This window comes from Eufriesea mexicana, unplaced genomic scaffold (genome assembly GCF_001483705.2).
Source record: "Eufriesea mexicana isolate 0111107269 unplaced genomic scaffold, ASM148370v2 scaffold1830, whole genome shotgun sequence".
NCBI lineage: Eukaryota > Metazoa > Arthropoda > Insecta > Hymenoptera > Apidae > Eufriesea > Eufriesea mexicana.
This window is the reverse complement of record NW_016909924.1, coordinates 388,116-410,530: the sequence shown is the minus strand read 5'-3', so window position 1 is coordinate 410,530 and position 22,415 is coordinate 388,116. Positions and strand designations below refer to the sequence as shown.

Sequence of the window (22,415 nt, the reverse complement as noted above, 5' to 3'; positions counted from 1 at the left end):
CTTTGGTTTTCATTCCTTTTCTCTACTATCCTTTTTAGGTTCGCTAATTCTTTTCCCCCTTCGTCTAGAGTCTCTCTTAGATTTCTTTTAGGAAGTAATGACAATTTCTTTGCAATTTTTGATAACACATTTCGTTATATTAATTTTAATTTTGGCTACTCTCGGTACAATGGTCAATTTTCAAATGTGCCAATCGGAATTGTATGTTCATAAATATTGGTTAGTTAAGCTATTGTTCCTTACAACGAGTAAGCAGCAACAATGGAAGAGGAAGAAAAAGCACCGTGTAAAATAAGATCGCGTAAATTGAAACGGCGAAGAAGCCTGCATAAATCGAGAGATTATTTACCATGTGAAAAGAAACCATAAATTAAATTCCGCGTAAATGAAGGAATGCGCGTACGATAAACAAATAAATAAAAAAGGTAATTACCGAGTGAGAAAATTGAAAGCAACTTTCAATTGGAAAATTCCGTAACCAACGAAATTGTAAATAGTGTACGAATTAAATAAGATAAGAATGAAACAGCGAGAGCAATGAATATTTTCAAAAAACACGATATTATTTTATTTTTTTATAATCCTAAATCGCAAGTATTAAAAGAGTGATTAAACTCTCGGATTTCTGAAACCAAAGTAACCTAAATCCAGTGCAGATAACTCGAACAATCCCATCCCTCTCAATCAAATAATTATCGATAAAAGCAAATTAGGTCTCTACGAAACACTATAATTTTTAAAAACCAAATATTTAATTGCCTATAATAATACCAAATTTTAATTGTGTAATATTGGTAGAGACAAAGCTCTGTACATAATCAATACCGATTTTTTCATCATAAAATAGTTCATCAGTGAAATTTTAATGAAATCCTTGCAACGCGTCGGTTGAGAAACACTGTCGCGAAATAATACGTTCGTTTAAAATCGAATCCAGCTGCCGTCGATTTTTCTACCTTCGATTTCCTTCCTCGAAATTTCCAAATCAACCAGTTCTTAAATAACAACCTTGTCGAACGAACGCCGTTCCCATTTTCATCTCGCGAAAACAAAAACGAAAAAAAGGAGGGAAAGAAACACAAAAAGCACGGCTCTCTAGCAGAGGTGAAAAGATCGACGGGGAATGGTACGCGAAAATGTACATTGTCAGCAGCGAAGAGAGACGTGTGCCGGGATATTTTCGTTTTCACGAGCTGCCCGCGATTCAGAGGCAGTTAAGTCTAGTGCGCCATCTGGAATGCGCGGGCGAAGCGGCGAACGTGGAAAACGAGCGCTCGGTGGCTAGATGGAAAAATTGGTAGTAATGCATGCTAGTACGGCCAATGTTTCATTCTACGAGCGTCTGGTTTCGTTAATTAAGAGCACGTACGAGCGTACAATGACCGAAATATTGATAGATTCGCCATTTACTAGTCGTATATATAGTACACTGATTGCACCGCCATCTACGTTTCTTAGAGCACACTAAAATTCTCATTTCTGTTCCGCTTTTAATTTCGATTTTTGGCAATTACGAATAATAAACGTAGCACATTTTTCATTAACTTTTAATGAAATCTTTGCTAACAAATACGAAGATTGATTTTTAATTTCATTTTTAATTTAAAGTAAGGTATGTATATTAAATGCGTTCGTGTCGTAATGAGAAATCGTTAAGTTCGTTAAAAAGAGTTTATAAGGAAATAAATAACGTTAGTAGCGTGGGACTAGCATTATTTCGGTCACTGTACGCATGCATCACAACAGGGCCATCCGTTATACCGGTTAATGTCTACAATGTCCGCGACAGTGGCGAATGCAAAACAGGACTGTCGAAATGAAATTCGAGTCGTTTTCGTGCAGGAATAAAGTCACCATGGCCAATGGTAACGCAAACTGTGAAATCACGTAATATATTTGGCAGTGGTGGCCGTGCATGAGAATTTGCATTCCAACCCCCTTGTACCCGCCGAATTGCGGGTGACCCTGAATTTGAATATCGGAACAGATCGATTCTTAATAATGGAACTATACATATACACAGTGATAGAAATACAATGCAGCTTGGGTTAAAATCCGCGTTCTCGGTCGATTGTTAATTTATCCTTGATTAGTATCGTTTCTTGCATCGCGACATTGTTTCGATACGTTTTGTTGGCCAAAAATCCATATTATAGATTAATTAAATAAAGAACTAGTAAAATCTATATTTTACGAGATATTTCCCTTTAATCGAACCTTATTGATTCGTTCCTTACTATAAAATATAAGCGGAATTTAATATAAATTATGCAAAATAAACGAGCCACGTGAAATTTGCGAAATTTAAAAAAGGACAATCTTAATTTTTCCAATCTGGAAATATTTTATGCAGACCGATGTAAACTTTAATTAAACCGTATGGTCGACAATGATTTAATATCCTTTTCTAGGTTTTATTGTACACTTTTATACTTTTATTAAAGTGGATTTATCGTAGAACGTTAATTATATAAATTTAATACTGGAAATAAATTTTGAGCTACTATAGAAATTAAAGGAATCATTGATAAAATATACTAACATTTATATACTATAGTAATATCATAAATAATATTAAAATTAATTAAAAAATTAGATCAAATATTTTATACCATGTTCTTTACATATGGGAATCATTTATAAATGAGATTAATTATTTATTATAAAATAATTCTGCATTCTATTATAATTATATTTTGAATTTTTCTGTGCATAAATTTACTAGTCTCCAAAAAATTGGCATCGAATTAAAAAATTCTTAATTATAGAACCATCTTCAATCTGAAATTACATGGAAATTCGTACGAAATTTTAAGTACAACGTAATACAAAGCAATTCGAAGGTATTTTTAACGAGCCATTCTTACCCTGAATAGTTTTATTCGCGAATCTTAAAAGTTCAGAGCAGAGTTGAAATGTCTATACCGGTGGTGCATAGATCGTGAACAAGGGGACTCATTCCTTATTCAAAAGGAAGAGCCGAGGTTTTGAAAGGAAGGGAAGAGAAAGGAGCAGGAAATATGCATATTATTTCTTATTATTTTTCAGGCAGTTGTCAGGGAGCTAAACAGACTGGGAATGCTAGTGGATCTCTCTCATGTCTCAACAAGGACTATGAGGGCGGCCCTGCAGACGACGAGGGCACCGGTGATTTTCTCTCACAGCGCTGCCAGAGCACTCTGCAATTCCAATAGAAACGTGCCGGACGACGTGCTTAGAAATCTGGTGAGTTTTCCTGCGACCGCGTCCACGTGGAAAAGTTAGGGGTGTATTGAAATGCGATAGTACAGTGCGACAGGGTTAAGCCTATTTCGATACTCGATCAGATCAACGTTATGCTCTTCCCTTTCCACCAATTCGACATCGTGCAAATTCCCCAGCTCCGGCTCAATCCCATTCTTTTCAGCTCTACGTTTAGATAGTAAAGTGTGGGATAAAACGACGAATGAAATATGGGAAAAAGCACATAAAGTCTAAATCACGCTACGTTATTCCTCGTGAATAAGAGAAAGCTTTCAGCTACGTTCTCGAGAAAATTAGTTTTAATTTTGAGGGAAATTTTATTCCACGTCGAATCGATATGTTCTTCGATTATTATTTACTTAAATTTACTTTCCGGTATTTTGTAATGAATATTGTAGAAATTTCATTCGTTAGAAAGGAACAGAAGAATATTAAAATAATTGTTAAATATGAAGCTCCTATTATTCGTTGATATAATATTATTTAATTATTGGAATTATATACACGTGTATTTAATATTATTATATAACAATGGAAAAATCGAGATCGATTTATTATTTTGAGACACAGAGTTCATTCGCACAATGGTTTATAGACCCTGGTTACGTATTCTAACGGCAAACCAGAGGTACGAAGACGAGACCATAAACAACAAACATAGACAGGCTACTCGCAGTATCTAGCAGACAGCAGCGCCGCTAATCGGAGAAACTGATAAGCTCTCGTGCGTGCCACGATTCCTTCTAACATCGACAACGTTAAATTTTCTGTTACAATACCAATCAACTACTGTTTTACATTTTCCATAGGATATAAGGGTACCCCCATACAACAGGGACAAACTGTATCTCTAAAACAGTTAGAGATAAGAAAAGATACGAGAAGATATTCAGTTCTTATATATGAAAAATGGCGGCTCAGCTAATTCTATCAATTGCTATAAATGCGTCGTAAGACTCGCAAAACCTATTATCATTTTGCAAACATTACCACAACACAAAATGGCTTCTACGAATTATTAGAGTTATCGGGAAGCATCTTACATGAATTATTAAAGAATTACCACGATTCCTACATATCGCCAAATTGCTTGCGTGAACTATTAAAAAAGTACCGTAGAATACCTTACATAATTTATGAAAAAAAATCATATCGGGATATTGCACATGAATTATTAAAAAACAATTGCAAAATGCGCTACATGTATTATACATGTACATAACCATCCGCAACTTTTTCTCAAACATTCACGGTCGTGGATTAATATCCCCTACATGACTCACCATCACGATGCATAAAACTGCATATCCACCGAGTTCCAAGACATCTACAAACACAATGAACCAGTATCTCTCCATCACTCGCCGAGTACAATAAGCTCGCTGACCATTTCCGCTGATGCATCTGCAAGAACATCAAACACAAAGACAGAGAGAGAGAAGAGGCAGAAACATTGTTCCTTAATTAGCAAAGGAACTAAGTCACGATACATAAAAGAACCAGGAAGGAGAGACTGTTGCAAAGGGCTGCATAGTTGACCACGTAATCTAACCTATAACAAGAGGGGGTAAACTCGGAGAGATCGCTGTAAGATCGAGGGATGGTGAGAATTAAAAGAAAAAAGGGGAGAAAATCGACGTATGTACACGATTCACGAGTTCATCCGGTGGCGCCGCGACGCGGTATGAGAGTGCATCCGTCAAGAGTGCACTCGACGCTCGCCTGAGTTTATGCAACCCGACGTAGTTGCGGCGTGTCGCATACGAACGAGGCAAGCTTGACCAGCTGCGCGGAACGTGCACATAGAGCAGACGAAAAACCGTCTCTACCCCCACCACTCGCCGCAAGATCGGTTCGCATGATTAACGGCGCGCTCATCGTACGCTTGTGGACACTAGCGACGTCTGCCGGACAGAGAGCGCAACTACGGTCGCAGTACGAGCGCCCGAGTTACGGTGGAAGAGCCAAGTAGATATTTTACTAAGAACAACGAATTTGCCCCGAACAAAGTCGTAGAATCGTGGAAAATATGGTCGTCGATGTTTTCTCTGCTCTTGATTACTTGGAATACGTTTCGCTTCGTATATACCCTGTTGTATAATTCTGATAAATTCTCTCGACCATTTTCGCTCGCTGTTGTGTATACAAACTATGTTACGTAAAGGTACCTTATTTTTATCTTTTTTTTTCTGGGATATAAGACGAGTGTAGATCGTGGATACGTTTTTGTTGGTGAAATAGCTTTGTATTTTTAACGTTTGGCCGATCGTCTTTGGAGGTTGGAATTTGGACGTTTTAAGGTTAGGAAATACTTGGACCGATGAGTTAAGCTGGCTAACTATTAAGAACGGCAGTTTGGTTAGGTCTTTGTGAGCGAAAAACCGGAGGAAGTAATTTACTTTGAGCGTAAATAAAGTAGCAGATAAAATTGTTAGTGAGCATTTATGATGTAATCCATGCTTAACCCACTGGCCACTGGCGTAGCTTTTTGGGTCGCTCGATAAATTTTAACGTTTTAGTTGCTGTTTTCCGACTGCTACATTGAAAGTTAGTAAAATGGCATCAGCTTAATACCTTTTTCAAACAACGTACCGAAAGTTCGCCGCATTTAATGGGAAATAATAAATTTGGAAAAAAGTATTAGGGCCACGGGAACTTGAACAATGGCATGAATTTTAAATTAATGCTAGTGAATTTATGATTCATCGCGTAGATATAGAGGTCAATGGTACATAATGGTAATTACAATAAGAATAATATCCGGTGTTTCAGAATTAGTTTCAGAATTAGAGGTCGCTTAAGTAAGGTTAGAGTTGACAAATGGAATATCTTGCTTCATTATGTTATTTATGTATCAAAGCTCAAGGTATCCACTCTGTACAGTAATAAATTCCAGTAATTATGAAAACAAATTAATGTAAAACTAGTTATTTTGATTAATTTGAAAATCGCAATACTAAATAAAATCTGAATCTTCGACTAATATAGTTAAATCGTTCGATCTCGATTACGCCGTCTGATTTTGAGGTTATAATTTTCTGTACAAATAACTTTTCAAGATCGGAACGAATTTTTACTCTGATTTTTCCGCAGGTAATTTCAGTTTTAAAATGTAAAGTGCAAAATGCAAGTTAAAATTAGGTGATCTAAACCAAACCTAACCCAAACTGTTGTGCTCACCGGTGACCCAACAAAACCAATTGGGGATTAAAGATGCAAATTCTGAGGGCTCGTCCACGAACAAACCGCCATCACTGACCGTTTTCACGATATTCCACTAAAGTTCCATGCATAAAATTGCATTCTGTTTTGTATAAAAGTTACGCTATTTTGTCCTCTCGCTCTTAAACAACGATTATTATTAATCACAATTATTCAAAAATTCATAAATATTCACCAGTTACTCGAGTTACATCGAGTCAGTTCGTACCCACCAATTGTCCACTTTAAACGATTCCCATTGCTTCATGCCACAAACTATTAATAACTACCATTCCTACTACCAAACCGTACTGTGACACATTCCACGCGTGTTTTATTCCATAAACTATTCGGACACGATACATTGGAAAGCACGAAATTCAAAAGCCAAACTGTTAAGAACCTTAAGCACTCGACGCTTTTTAGAGTGTCGAAAAGCCAATGCTTGGTTGGCACAAAGGGAAACTCAAACACACCCTGTTACCTCCCATTCGAGGTGATCGATTCAGCCATATCTCTGGAGCATGGCACTCAAAAGGACACGCGAATATTCCATGTCATCCTTTTTGATCAACCGCTCGCAAACGTTGGCCAACGAAGAGATTATTTGGTTTTAGGTCAGCAAACATGCGACTAGAATCAGGTCGGGTGTTTCGCAAAGTTCAGGGTTGGCCCGGGCCAACCTCGTTGTAGAATTTTCATGAAAACACGTTACGTGTCTCTCTCTCTCTTTCCATCCACCTATCAATCCATCTATCCGTCCGGCTCGTTCGTTCGTCTCTTTTCTTGACTGAAATCCGAAGCCGGTCGAGCGGCTGGAACGTCAGCTGAACGGAGGAAAGGGGGCTGGTTTCTGCCCGTTGAATGTGTCGGGTCCGTGCAAACGAATCGAGAAAAAAGCACACGGGTGAAAAACGAGGAAAATTCGAAGCGAGTTCGAGGCGGCCAAGAGGATACATTCAGAGCGGCAAAAGTACGTGTTCAACGCGGCGCGGAATTCGCGCTTGGAATAATGGCGGAAAAAAGTCACACGGGGATACTCGTATAAAATAATATACGAGCCGGGTCAATGAGGCTGGCAAAAAAATTGTTCCACAGAGGATCCCGTAGGATTAAATTGGTATTACAATACGCGAGACCGCGTGATTTATCTGTCGTAGTCAACCAGTCAGAAGCAATGTACAATCTGTTTCCATTTTCCCTCTTCCCTTCATTTTCTTTTCCTTTTTCGATGTTTCGCTATGGCCGCTGCAGGGGAACAATTGGGAGATGCTAAAGGATATTAACCCTTTGCGGTCGTATGTCTACTCTCAGCCACCACGACAAAGAACCATATCGATCTTATATTGTATTCATCGTGTTAAATAGCGAAGAAAAATCTTTTTATGAGGATTAGAAGTATGCACGATTAATAGCTACATCTTATATAAGGTGTCAGCAAAAAGAAGAAACAAGACGTCTATGTGATATTTTATGTTTGTCCAGAATTTGCTGGAACAACTTACAGACGATTTTCGTAATGGAGCATCTCCAAAATTACTAAGATCATCGTCCTCGGATAAAGAGGAAAGGCTTAATGGCAAATTGCATATATTGCGGCACTGTCAAAACGTACAGTGTAAAGATTGTTTCGTATGTTCGAATAGAAAAATCAATGGCGGAAGACGCCAAAGTAATTATTTTTGCGACACATTAAAATATTATTATGTAAACACATACCTCAAGTTCACAAAAGAATTCATAAATCTTGTTTATCCTTCATAATCTTGCATATTATGTATCACTGTTCGTTGAATGGAAATTAATTCCAACCAGTTCGACACCCATGTCTAAATTTAATACGACCTCAAAGGGTTAGAAACTACCCTTAATTCTTTTCCTTTTCTTTCTCTTGGGGAATTTTTAAAGTACAGTGGATAGAAAGATATTGTCACACTATGTTACAAGAAACTTTGTGTCGTAATATAATAACTGATTATGGAGAACTAATAATTTTGCGTTACGTAGCATAGCTGTAAGCTGACAAAATCAGAAATTGAATTTTCTAGAGGCGCCTCTCAGTTGCCATTTAATCAAATTCTAAAGATGGATGTTAATTTATATATGAAATTTACAATTACTCAACGATGCGTGGAATATCGGAGTAAAATAATTTCACGTCTTAATTTGCATAGGATTTCTTATTTACCGTTTTAAAAATATCGTCGACTTTATAGCAGAAAGTCTTTGAATTACTATTTTCCTGTAACGAAGAAATCGTCGAGTGCAAAGGGTTAAATATAATTTTGGAATAACACAGAATGCAATGAAAATTTGTCTACAGAAAATGTATGAATCTTAACGTTTTATCAATCACTGTGAATAATAATTGTGAGAATGATTGTATTCAAAGCGAGGAAAAATACTGGAACTCGGAGAACCTATTTGACTACTTTAAAAAAATTTCTGGCCTATAAGAAAATTGCTCTATATTAAACTCGCATAATAAAATATTCATGTTGACGTCATGGGCAAACCATGTAAAATGCGCGTGGCAGTTAACGTGTTAAACGCAAATCAGTTTCGACAAATTCTGTGCGTTTTAATATCCATATATTGACTTTAAATCCTGTACAGAAAAGTAACTGCTGTGCTGAAATCTGCCGACCACAAAGGGTTAAATATACGAATATATTTCAACAATATAAAGTTTAGAATTTACTGTGAGTCAACGTGTTTATGAATCAATTCTTCCATTCACATTGGATATATTGCAAAGATACTTTTGACACCGACTGTTCTTGAATAATAAAATATAAAATATTCCATTTCGTTATTCAAAAACAGGGTAGAATAATGGTTCTGTGTTCATTAGACATTTTCTACCTCTTGGTGAATACCATAAGCCCCTAAGACCTTCTACCCCTTCTTCTACTACCCTGTATAAGTACCAGACTATTCTTTATCCCACTGTCTCCCAAAAAGGTAGAGACCAAAATGTTAAAGGTATAAATCACCTGGCCAAATTGTCACCGGTGGGTACGTGACTTTTCACTCGAATCCTGGCTCCTTCTTCGGGATTTAGCCGACTCCTTTGGCCGAACGCTTGAAAATTAGTTAGGGGTTTCTGAATTCTGAAATAACGTCAAATTAGTGGCCAACATTGGACGAACTAAACGATCAAGCCTGGCGTGCAAAGCTCGATTAAAATTTAATCCCATCGCTGCCCTACGCCTGCCAATCACTGACGCCCAAATGACAATTATCTCGTATCGATGCTTCCAGCTGGTCTACGGGATTAAATCCGAGACGCGAATCCTGCTTTGTTCGTTCCAAATCCATAGTTTTCTCATTCTCGTTTCGTTTATTCGATATCACTGTGCTTCCTGTGGTTGATATTACGTAATTGTACTGGCACCGAACAGTCTACGCCTAGTAAATATTATTTCTCAACTTTGGTACCATAATGTTTTACGTGCAAGTGGAAATTCAATTATAAAGGTTTAAATTGAGCTTGATTAATAATTATTCAAATTTAATTGATAAATAATCATTTTTTCGCACGTGATCTGTGACATACGAATTTTTCAAGTGAACTTCATTTTGGAGTGAATATATATATGTTGTTTCTAGTGAAAATAATACGCATAAATTTTTCAGGCAAATTTTACTCAATTAGAATTGGTAATTTATATTTATTCGAAAAATTCGGAAGTATTTAGAAGTAAAATACCGTGAATAGAAATGGATATTTAATTTTTATATAAAGGAATTAAATACTATTCTTTAATTTGTAAAATTAAACCGATCAATATTTTCCAGAAGCAAATGGGAAAGTTATTTTAGGGTAACAAAATTAAGTTGCGCGGTTCCTACAGGGAGGTGAAGCGTAGGTTAAGAAAAGCATAAAAGCAGGGTCCTTGACGACCAAAACTGAGTCCTTAGAAGTTAACCCTCTGCGCTCGAGAGGCGCCCTACAGTCGCCATTTGATCAAATTTCGAAGCTCGATATTCATGAATATGTCAAATTTCAGATAATGTAACGGTGTGCGAGGTATCGAAATCAAATAATTCTACGTGTTAATTATCATACGATTTCTTATTCACTGCTCGGAAAAATATCGTCAGCTTTGTAACAGAAAATCTTTCAACTCCTATCCTTCTTTGGCCAAAAATCGTCGAGTGCAAAGGATTAATTGTAACCAGCACGAGCGTGAGTCGCTCGGTGTTGGAAAGAGAGTTAAATTAGAGTACGTCTTTGTGTGTTTTCGTTGCGCTATCTTGGTGTTCTTTTCCAAAATTAAATAAGTTTTATGAGTTTTGCGTTCGTGTTATTCTGTTCTGATTATTCTGTCAATTTTTTGATGTCTCAAAGCCAGTTTTCACCATCCTACAATATTGAAAATTAATGAAACATTATTGCATACTTAACACATTGTGCGCCGGTCCCGCGATAATGCAGGTTTCTACGTTTGTCACTTGACTCTCGCCCTCACGATGACGAGGATTTTCTTTTGCTCGTATGGATGTCTTACACATCAATTTGCATTCACTTGTCACGTTTACGACAATCTGAATTTGTTATTCTCCGAAAATAAAACGTATACTGGTTCAGAAACAATCAAAGCAAGAATCACTCTCGAGCAGTGTATTCCTTAGTTTAGTACCTCTTTCGTAGGTTTACGCTTTTGTTGAACAATATAACAAGTCTTATTATTCTGTAACTTTTTATCCATATAATACGAGCGAAGTTTTTAACGAGTATATTGCTCACCTTCTATCAGATTATTCGATACATTCGGAAGATTCTGACATACGAGTCGAGGACAGTGATAGCGATTTGGGTCCAAGGAGAATATCAAAAGCTGTTTCATTACGATATTCGAGTGATTCCGATGATTCTAGTAATAGCGAAATATCCACAGAATGACGAAAATGCAATCAAAATATGGTATTTTAAGAAAATGTATAAGTTTTAAATATTTTCTTTAGCTACTCGTTGTTCGGACACAAGCGAATGAGGCCGGTGCTCAAGCTTTAAATGTCTCATATGCTGTCGACGTTCAATGTGTTAAATAAAAGGCAAATATAATAATAGACTCGAGGATAGCGAGAAATAATGAATGACGTTATTTTCTCATATATTTTTCCTTTCTTTTTTCGCAAACTTTCCAACTGTAGTATACAGTGATATTCTGTACTTCATGTTTCACAGACTGCAACAACCATGGAGACAACATCCGAATGACAGTTTTATAAATGTATCATGCGTTTTATTTTGTTTGCTGTACATCTTAAAAAAGCATCGCGAGTAGAATAGCAGCCATTAAACTGCCTGGTGAGCATTGTGTTCTCCTCGTGTTTTAGTTTAACAAAAACTGCGCCGAAGCTACTGCAATCAATTTTTCTCCTCTTGGTGCCAATCCCGTTACACGTAGTGCATGTAAAAAATCGTATCGAAGTCACTGAAAGGGATGTTTCGATATTGCGAACCAGTCATATGCCAGGGACACTGAAAGATCGAAAAGCAGGACCGGCTTTTGTTATTGCATCTATACAGCAGAAAAATGAAACCGAGATATCGAATCGATGAATGATACTTGAGTGGATAGAATTATACCAGCTTCCTAAAAATGCAATTATTTTATACGATAACACAAAGGTAATAACACCGACACTTGGATGACACCAATATTCCATTCATGATGAACGAAAACGTGAAAATGAAAATTCCTGCGCCTGATTATGGAAGTATGCTGTAATTTCCAATGCGGTTTTAGAATAACAATGTATATTACGCCTACAGCTTCATATATTTCCAATTTATAGTACGGTACTTATTACATCCATCAATATAGCACCGTAGCCACCGGACTGATCTCTTCACTGATGATTTCATACCTGTAACAATCCTAGAACCACAATATACACATCCACTGAGCCTCGAGATTACAACAATAGACAACACACTACTGCGTACGTCCACCATCACATTAACGTAGATGACTGTATATGACAAGTGAAAAATGGAAAATGAAAATTTCTTCGTTTAATAATATAACAATAATAACAAATATAGCGTAATGACACAGATATTTCGATAGAAAAATGAAAATGAAGACTAAAAATTCTCAAATATTGGTATTATTGGTAAAAAGCAATAAGTATCTTTATTATTATAATTATCTTTATTCTATCGTAAGGAAGGTATATCAAATGTATTCTGACTGCTCGCATGGAGAGTCAAAACTAGAGGGAAGAACAAGGGTGTGCAATTGCCCTAATGGTACCCTAATTCTTATCTGACGCGTGAAATAAATACTTCACGCGTTCCTGGAACCTCTTCGATGAATAGTTTAAAGATATATTTATTTTTGCTAAGAGATTGATTTTTGTATATTCGTTAAGACGTATTTTATTTTTAACACCAAAGTTAATCCTTTGCACTCAAGAAGTGACTCTCACAATCAGTCACTGTTTGCTTCAATGCTATAATTTAAATAACGAATAGATGATAACTATATAAATAAAATAATTCTATTCGTTCATGTCTCACGCAAATGCACGATTTTCTGTTTTTATTTTAGCATAAAGAGTATCCGCGAGCTTATAAAAATGTAAGGAAAGCTTCGCATTGCTGTTTCCTTGCAACAAAAAATATTCGAGTCCGTAGTTTTCTTTGCATAAGTAATAGGGTTATTTATTTAGGCAATTATTGGATTGCTGCTATAGCCATTGCAATTTTAATAGGTTTCTGACTGCAAATTTCAATTTTATTGACATTTCCGACTAATATCGTGGTAAGCTTATTTTTTTGCATAAATAATAGGTTTTTGACTGAAAATTTCAATTTTATTGACATTTTCGACTAATATCGCGGTGAGCTAATTTTTTCGCATAAATGAAGGGATCAGAACCTATTGGATTGCTATAGCCATTGCAATTCTAATAGGCTTTTGACTGAAAATTTCAATTTTATTCACATTTTCGACTAATATCGTGGTGAGCTCATTCTTTTGCATAAATAATAAGGTTGGAACCAATTAGATTGCTATAGCCATTGCAATTGTAATAGCTTTTTGACTGAAAATTTCAATTTTATTCACATTTTCGATTAATATCGTGTTGGGCTCATTCTTTTGCATAAATAATAGGGTTAGAACCTATTGGATTGCTATAACCATTGCAATTTTAATAGGTTTTTGACTGAAAATTTCAATTTTATTCACATTTTCGACTAATATCGTGGTGAGCTCATTCTTTTGCATAAATAATAAGGTTGGAACCAATTGGATTGCTATAGCCATTGCAATTGTAATAGCTTTTTGACTGAAAATTTCAATTTTATTCACATTTTCGACTAATATCGTGGTGAGCTCATTCTTTTGCATAAATAATAGGGTGAGAACCTATTGGATTGCTATAACCATTGCAATTTTAATAGGTTTTTGACTGAAAATTTCAATTTTATTGACATTTTCGACTAATATCGTGTTAGGCCCATTCTTTTGCATAAATAATAGGGTTAGAACCTATTGGATTGCTATAGCCATTAGCATTCTAATAGGTTTTTGTCTGTAAATTTCAATTTTATTGACATTTTCGACTAATATCGTGGTGAGCTCATTCTTTTGCATAAATAATAGGGTTGGAAGCAATTGGATTGCTATAGCCATTGCAATTGTAATAGATTTTTGACTAAAAATTTCAATTTTATTCTTATTCTCGACTAATATCTTGGTGAGCTAATAACATATCCATAGTCCATCTCGTAAAGGGTTAGCAATACAAAAGTAACATCCAATGACAACGCAAAAATATAAAACGTGAGATAAAAATAAAACTAGAAAATAAAACCCTTACAGAAATTTCAATACCAACACAGGCTCAAATATTAAGAGTCGACAAATTTTCGCCAGTGGTGCAATTATCCCGATTAAATTATTAGCGAATCGTCTGTTTATAAGAAGAAAACAAGATGTGTTTCTTATTTGCTTCCCCGGCACAATCAATACTAGCTCGATCATGACGAAGCAACAAGGGGATGAGTTACACCAATCAGAGGCCGAACGATGGCCTGTCTGGCAACATGTTATTAGCTGTGCTACACTGCTGCCCCAATTAACGTTGGCTACCTCATAGTTTAAGTCAGGTCAGGTATCGACTAGACAGCAGGCCATTGTCTCTTACCTGATTGGCACATTCAGTAATTTTCGATAGGAGGCAAAGATAGAAAGGACCCGATAAAACTTGGATAGCCATTGCGCCCTGGCTCCAAGTATTTCGGGCTAACCGAAATGGATAAAGATCGCCCCGTGCTCTCTGGGGTTCTTTAGATTTCTATCAGGAATTCGGCATTGATAAATCGCCCGAGAGCAGTTCTGTTGCTATCTTCGACCGGATTATAAAGTTCACGGGGAATATAGAGGTCAGAGTAAATAAATGGAGGAAATTAGGACGACTCTGCGTGTTCCTTTCGTACCGGTTCTCCGCTGGCCTCTTGCCTCTAATGAGGATACATGGATCGTCCTACGTTACAGTCGCCATCATGTAAATGGAAGCAGAGATCTACCGATACCTCGATGATCTCGATGTTGATCTCAACGCGTGCAAATAACGCGATCTGCGAGCATAAATCAAACTCGCGTACCATGGGACCAGTGTGTCCAGGGTCTAACTCGTAACGAGTGTAACTCGTAAGCAAAGAAGTACGACGAAATCACCGACGAACAACCTGGATAAAAACTTCGTAGGCTATTAACTGGAGTGGAAAACAATGTTTCCCATTGCGCAATCCGTTGTGGAAAATTGGGAACGCTAAAGGTTTGAAAAATTTCGTATCGCAGACATGTCCGATGACTACCGGACACAGTTCGACATTAAATGTTTCATGGGATTCCCGAATCAATCGCAGGGAAATCCTGGCGAGTGAGAAAATATGATTTATAGCCGGCCTCGATATTAAAATTTCAACGCGTTGCATACCGTTCAGGGGAAGTGAAATTGCATTCCCACGGAGTCACTTTAGGATTTCTTCGAATTTTATTGGCGAGCGCTTGAAAACCCGGGCATACAGGTATAGGATAACTTTGCGACCAATAACTCGGCCAGTCCTCTCGTTTTCTCGTGATAGCGCGTTGTACTGCGATTTATAATATAAATTAACTATTAAAAAATTGAAAATCCTATTTAATCTACAGTATATCGAATTTTATTTTTAATATTCCATTCAATGTTAGAGAAGAAGAATTGAGCATTAATACGAAATTTTGTGGCGAAATTTTTGGTGAACTTTTGACATTCGTTTCTTCGAAATTGTTACTAATTTTGGATAACATATAAACGTTAATTGCTTATTAGAATTTTGTAACCTGAACGTGAAAGTTGGAGCTGGTCTGAGAGACATGAAATACACGAATATATTTTAAACTTTATGTTCATTTTTCCTTCACAATTATGTTCTCCACGTTTCTTACTAATTATGCATTTGTACGCAAAATATGTACTTATGCAAATTTTGCAAGATAAAAGCTATATTTTTAGAGTTCTTTCGTGACGGAACAGATTTCTATCCAGATCTCGTAACTTTATCTATTTCCTGCAAAAATGTGCATTTGCTGTGAAAAGTTTAATTCTAAATGCTACTAATATTTATTTTAAATTATAATCAATGTAATTCGCATCTATTTTCTCTGGTATTGCATTACCCAAAATTCCCCGCTACATCGATTATCTCGTAATATAAATTGGAACATCAACAGTCTATCGATACTCCATTTTTATTAGAGAACAGTGTCGCCATCTAGATAGTCCCTAGACTATTAAAAAAATTTCTAAAATCAGTACCGAACCATGATTTTATGGTAAAACCTATGTTAATCAAAATATCGAGGTTACATTATATCGAGCAAATCCGAAAACCAAAATAAACTAGATTCTAGTAAAAATTTCGCGAATTATATTTTCTTCTATAGTGAAGCATTATTTTACAGCAAAATTCACATTATTTGGGAATTTAATTAATATCACACACGTTCTCGTTAATAGCAATTTTCTATTTATGTTAAAAATCGGGAACAATGATATTCCCTGTGATTTAGAAGACCATTTTGTCACTAGAAGGCCAAAATAAACTAGATTCTAGTAAAAATTTCACGAATTATACTTTCTTCTATAGTGAAGTATTATTTTACAACAAAATTCACATTATTTGGGAATTTAATTAATAAGACACACGTTCTCGTCGATAGCAATTTTGTATTTATACTGAAAATCGGGGACAACGATATTCCCTAGGATTTAGAAGTCCAGTGTGTCCCTAGACGAAAAAATTCGCAATTTCGTTTCACGTTACAAGAAGAAAACTGCAAATCATCCAAATGAATTAGTTCTAAACTCTACGAACCCTGTACCACTAAAAGACTGCAGATAATCCATTGGACTTGCTGCCATGTAGTAACCTAACCTAAAAGCACTGGCTAAAGTCGTTCTCGATGGTATCTTAACGGTATCATTCGCAAAAATAATATCTAGGGATATTAAAATTCCCCAATTGTCTCCAAAGACAAATTGGAAGGAATAAATAGATTAAAAAAGAGAGAAGCTTTCGTGTTTGTTACAAAATAAGAAAAATCGATCAGAAGCCAGAGATACAGGAGTGCATCTGTGACCACTGCGAGTACCGACCTGCTGGCCATCGTGACACAGAATACTAAAAGAAGAGGCAAGAATCTCGAATGTCCCCTTTGCCAGCGTCAGAAGGGTATAAACATAAAAGCGAGTGGAAACAGATGACAGCGACGGCATCGTGGCCGTTTCCTCTTGTCTTTTGGAAATGGACCTTGGACAAAATCAATATGGCGTGCAACGGATGCGCGGCGGGTTCGAACAACCGGACTCATCGAATTTCAATGTGCGTTTCCCAGTGGCATATACATTTCGGAAAGTATGCCGTCTCGAATCGCAACTTTTTTAATATCGCCCAATGGCGTAGAACGCTCGGATCGCGGATTAAACGAGAAAATCGCGGGCCGAGAGATCGATGCGAACTGTTGCTTTGAATAGCCTTTTTGAAAGCGACTTATGGACCCCGAGGACACTCCGATACGGCCTTTGTGTCTTTTATTAAAATCTATAGCTCTGGGTATCGAGACCGGCACCGCGAATCCGTTTGTTTACCCGGTGTCATTTAATTTTCCGAAAATCTGTTCGACGAGAAAAGTTCGAAACGAGTCATTTGTATCGGCTTATTGGTTCCATTTTCGAAACCATCGGAGAAAATTACAGACATCCTTGATATACCGTGCTTTTGTGTATACGCTACTGGGAATTAATTTTAATACTCGAAATGCAAATGAGAAAATACGATTAGAAAGTAACGTCTCGCGATGATGCATTGCGAGATATCGAGTGTAGAGTAAAAAATGCGTTTCGCCGGGGATCGTGAATTTTTTCACGAGGACGCGCATTCTTCGGCTGATATTCGATATACAAATCATTTCGTGGAAATATTTTAATACCGGTGGAAAGGAGAGCCATAAATCGCAAACTCGCGAGATCCCCTGACAGAATATAAATTTTCCACGTAAATTTGTTATTCGAATGGTCTGCAGCTGGAACTATCACTCTGTTGAACATGATAATAACTTCTCGAGTCGTGATGCTGAATATACAGGGTGTCTTATCCGAAGGTATCCCCCGAAATATCTCCCTCAAGTGTACAGACACGAGAAATATTTTGCATGCAATTTTAATGACATTGCAAGACCAAAAATACTGAGAACAAAATTATTTTATGGGTGTATATTTTTCTTCACTGTACCGTGTAACAGATGTCAAGATTCGTTCAAGTGTACTTAATGATATAATCTTGAAACCGATTTTGAGACTCGCATAATTGCGCGGGATTTTCAAATTTATTTTTCTCAAGAACGAAGTCTTAAACGAAAAATAGTTATTCTTCATGTTCGGCTTACTTTGTCATGCAGAGACATTAACCAGCTGACTGTGCCATGATTTTGAAGATACCCTGTGTAACGCAGCAACGACAAGAATTTTTCGAAAACACAATGGACGCACAAATTCAATGGCCTCGTTCGCGGGCAATGAAAGAGCAGCTTTATTCGACTCGACACAATTTAACAATCGCTTTTCTTTGCACGAACAGTACTCTGTGCAGCCTAATGCTTACGTCTCTGAGGTTAAACGCATTTGTTTCCAGGCTAAAAATGGCGGCGTGGCTATGGTTCCGTTTTATACATACTTCATAACGTGCAACAGTACAGCCACAATAAAAGACGTTATTGGTACGTAGAATATCATTCATACGCAATTTTCTTCATACCAAAAACATAATCAATTGTTAGAAAAGCTACATAACACTTGAATCCTATAATTACCCCGAATCGAAGATTTTCTTTCTTTATTACGAGATATTCTACTCCCAAGTTTTATCGATGACGCTTCATTTATAGATAATTAACAATCGATATTCGTTTCACTCGAGATTTCGCTCGGGTGCTCGCAACTACTATGCGTGGCTGAAAAGAAGTCATCTGAGAAACTTGTAGGACCGAATCTCCACTAACCCAACCATTCTAACATCATGGCAGAAGTAGAGTATAGCGCTTCCCTTATTGGCAGAACTGATCCCTTCCTATTAGCTCGGTCATGAAACACCATGTGACAAAGAAAGCGAAGGAAGCAACGAGACAAAGCGAGACAGACGCAACAAATAGATGCAAGAGCGTAGACTCATCCCAAAAACATTAACTTCAGATTCTTCCGATGAACACGTGATTATTTGCAATTACTAATTACTAATTAGCATCTCGATTAACTTTTCATTGCATTATGCAGCAAACGTGCTGTACTGTACACATATTTTTTATATTTATATTGCATCGTATGATTTTTTAAACGGTTATCTAGTACGATGCAATTACATAATTAATTTATCATAAAAGATACATCTTAAATTTTAAATCAATTTTCATAAATGATGTTAATTATTATTACTTTTGTACTCCTTTACCTTATAAATCTTCCGAGCTATTATCATCTGATTCCTTATCTGACTCACTGCTTTGTATTTCCAATCCTAGTTCTTCAATTGCGTCTTCTATTATTCGAGAGTAAGAATTTTGCGGATATCTTACGTCTATGTTAACGTATCACGTTACCGAACTTGGAGGTAGTAGTTTTGGGAGTGTCGTAGAAGAGTGGGTATTACTAGTGGAATACCCCTGTTGACCCGCAACCGAACGAGATGACTTCTTTTCAGCCACGCATAGTACACCGCTTCACCCTATCTCGCGTCGTACTACGTCAGAAACAACGCAGATCTTCCTTTCTCCCGAATTTTCTTCTCCGTTTTTATCGGCACAAACTTCACGAGTGAATAAGTACAGCGGAATAACATGCGCGTGTCAGTGAAACGCGTTTGTGTTCGTGTGGAACAATGATTCGTTTCTTCTGTTCGATCGCGTCCGCGTGAATTAACGCGAATCTGATTAACACGCTGACCGGGATCTAATTAACAATCAGGCAGCAGCGAGGTTTTATTCGCAGCGTGTACCGTGATGACCCTGCAAGCTTGGGATAATAAAATCAACATTTTAAACGCCACTGCACAAACGAGTTTATTAAGAGACCATGCTGTTTCAGCACACATCAATCACATTCGAAAGGTGGCTGGGATCGATCACGTTGGAATAGGAGCTGGCTTCGACGGGATAAATTTGTAATTATCTTTCGAGTATCCTCGGAACAACGCGCATTCAGAGAATAATCATTATCGATACTCGGCTCAATGAAGCAATTACTGTTGTATCTACGTGCAGATAGTCAGCGCGAGTGATTCACGGCGCACACAATGAACACTTAGGCGGGACGCGTAAATCGTAAAATTGCTTCCATTGATACGGGACTGCCGGGACAAATTTCATTTTATCGTCGCGCTTCTATTCTCTGAATGACGGAGATCATTACGAATGAAATAAAGCGACAACGCGATTATCGATGCGCTTTTCAGTACCACTACCGGCTTGGAGGATGTTTCGAGGTATCCGCAATTGTTGGCCACCCTGCTCGAGGATCCAACATGGACGGAGGACGACATTAAGAAGTTAGCTGGCCTCAATTTGCTGAGGGTATTCGCTAAAGTCGAGCAGGTAAGCTGTTCGTACATTCATCCGACATTTGTAACGATTAACACTTTTGCTGTTACACTCTCAGTCTTTTCAAGATGAAAAGTAAGGTGAAAGTATTGTTTGGTATAGTGATAAGAGAGAATTTTGTATTGTTTGTATTATACTGTAAAAAATTTAGTTTTTCCACTACAATTTTCTATTACTTCTTGAAATTTATTTCACATTATCGCAATGTAATTATGATGAGGAATTAAGAAATAATTTATTTACTATAGCAAACTTTCAATTATACCAAAAATCAGAAAAATGACCTAAACCGTGCACATATATTTCATTGCAAGGTATTCTATTACCCCTTGAAATTTATTTCACATTATCGCAATGTAATTATGATGAGGAATTAAGAAATAATTTATTTACTATAGCAAACTTTCAATTATACCAAAGATCAGAAAAATGACCTAAACCGTGCACATATATTTCATTGCAAGGTATTCTATTGCCCCTTGAAATTTATTTCACATTATCGCAATGTAATTATGATGAGGAATTAAGAAATAATTTATTTACTATAGCAAACTTTCAATTATACCAAAAATCAGAAAAATGACTTAAACCGTACACATATGTTTCATTACAAGATATTAACCCTTTGCACTCTGTTGTCGCCATTATGGCGACATTGTAAGAATAGCCTGTAACTCCGTTGCCACTACTGGAGCACTAGAATTCCGCTGAATTTATATGAAATATTATTAGATAAAATTCCCAAAACACAGGGTTACCGTATATTTACTTATAAATATTATACCAGTATACCTTTGGCAGAAGAACTGATGAAAATGAAATGCTACTTGCTTGGTAAACATTGTACTACAAAAGCTAACAGGAAAGCTAAAATGACTCGTAGTTGCTGGTAGATCATATTAAAAATTGCTCAGACTGCAAATGTTTAAAAATTCCTCTAATAAATCACGACCTTACTCAATATTCTGCTATTTTAAAAAAATAATTGGACATTTTCAAATCATAAATGCATCCAAAATAAATGATAAATTCAGTTAGACCACTTCCTCCATGATTGCCTACACATTCGAATCGCGTTAACCACTTGCGCTACCAATAAACTCACGATTGGGGTACAGTATAACGCACGGTAAGGTGTCACATTGAGATACTGTATCGATTCTGAAATATTTCCAAGATATCGATAACTGTAGCTCGAGAAACGAACGTTCTGATTGTTAACCGACGTGCAGCCCACGTCATTTTTATTTCTGCGATAATTGCCTATCGACGTGGTGTACACGTCGCTGGCGATTTTGGCCCGAAAGCATCTCGACGTGCGTGGCACGTGTTTCGAGCGCAAGTGGTTAATATCTATCCGCATGATCCGTATCGATTTCGTGGATAAAAAGAAAAATACGGTTTCAGGTGCGCGACGAATGGCACAGAGCGGCAGTTTTGCCAGTAGAGAAGATCAGCCCACCTGACCACTCAGCCTGCGTCTACGGAGCGTCTTGATTCACTTTAAGGACATTCGCAGCAGGATTCCTCGAATTTATTCGATCGCCGAAGATTCGACACGTCTCATGGAACTACATGACCCTGTAAACGTGCGGACTGGATCAGCTGAAAGATCGCTTTTCCCTGATAACATCTTTCCGAGTTTTCCGGGAAGCTCGATCGCGCCTTATGAAAAATGAAAAATTGAGCGACAGCGTACGATCCATCTGTGAAAACCGATGAGGCAGGGACCGTATGCTGAACGATCATCTTCAGAACAAGTTCAATTCCTCGTCTCTTCCTTTCCTCTTCCCCCTCCGAATCTTCCAACCTCCA

General features: G+C 37.0%; 1 protein-coding gene across 1 annotated transcript in view; it reads left to right on the top strand.

Annotated features, from left to right (window-relative positions):
- The window catches only part of LOC108549088 (dipeptidase 1), a gene marked incomplete at its 5' end in the record, with an annotated part of 61,535 nt that extends 39,438 nt beyond the window's left edge, over positions 1-22,097 (top strand). Inside the window, 5 exons of the mRNA XM_017902327.1 lie at positions 3,049-3,225; positions 18,644-18,728; positions 20,089-20,164; positions 20,456-20,594; positions 22,008-22,097. Coding sequence (XP_017757816.1) covers positions 3,049-3,225; positions 18,644-18,728; positions 20,089-20,164; positions 20,456-20,594; positions 22,008-22,097 — 567 coding nt within the window. The remainder of the gene's footprint in view (positions 1-3,048; positions 3,226-18,643; positions 18,729-20,088; positions 20,165-20,455; positions 20,595-22,007) is intronic.
- Positions 22,098-22,415: the final 318 nt, after the last annotated feature.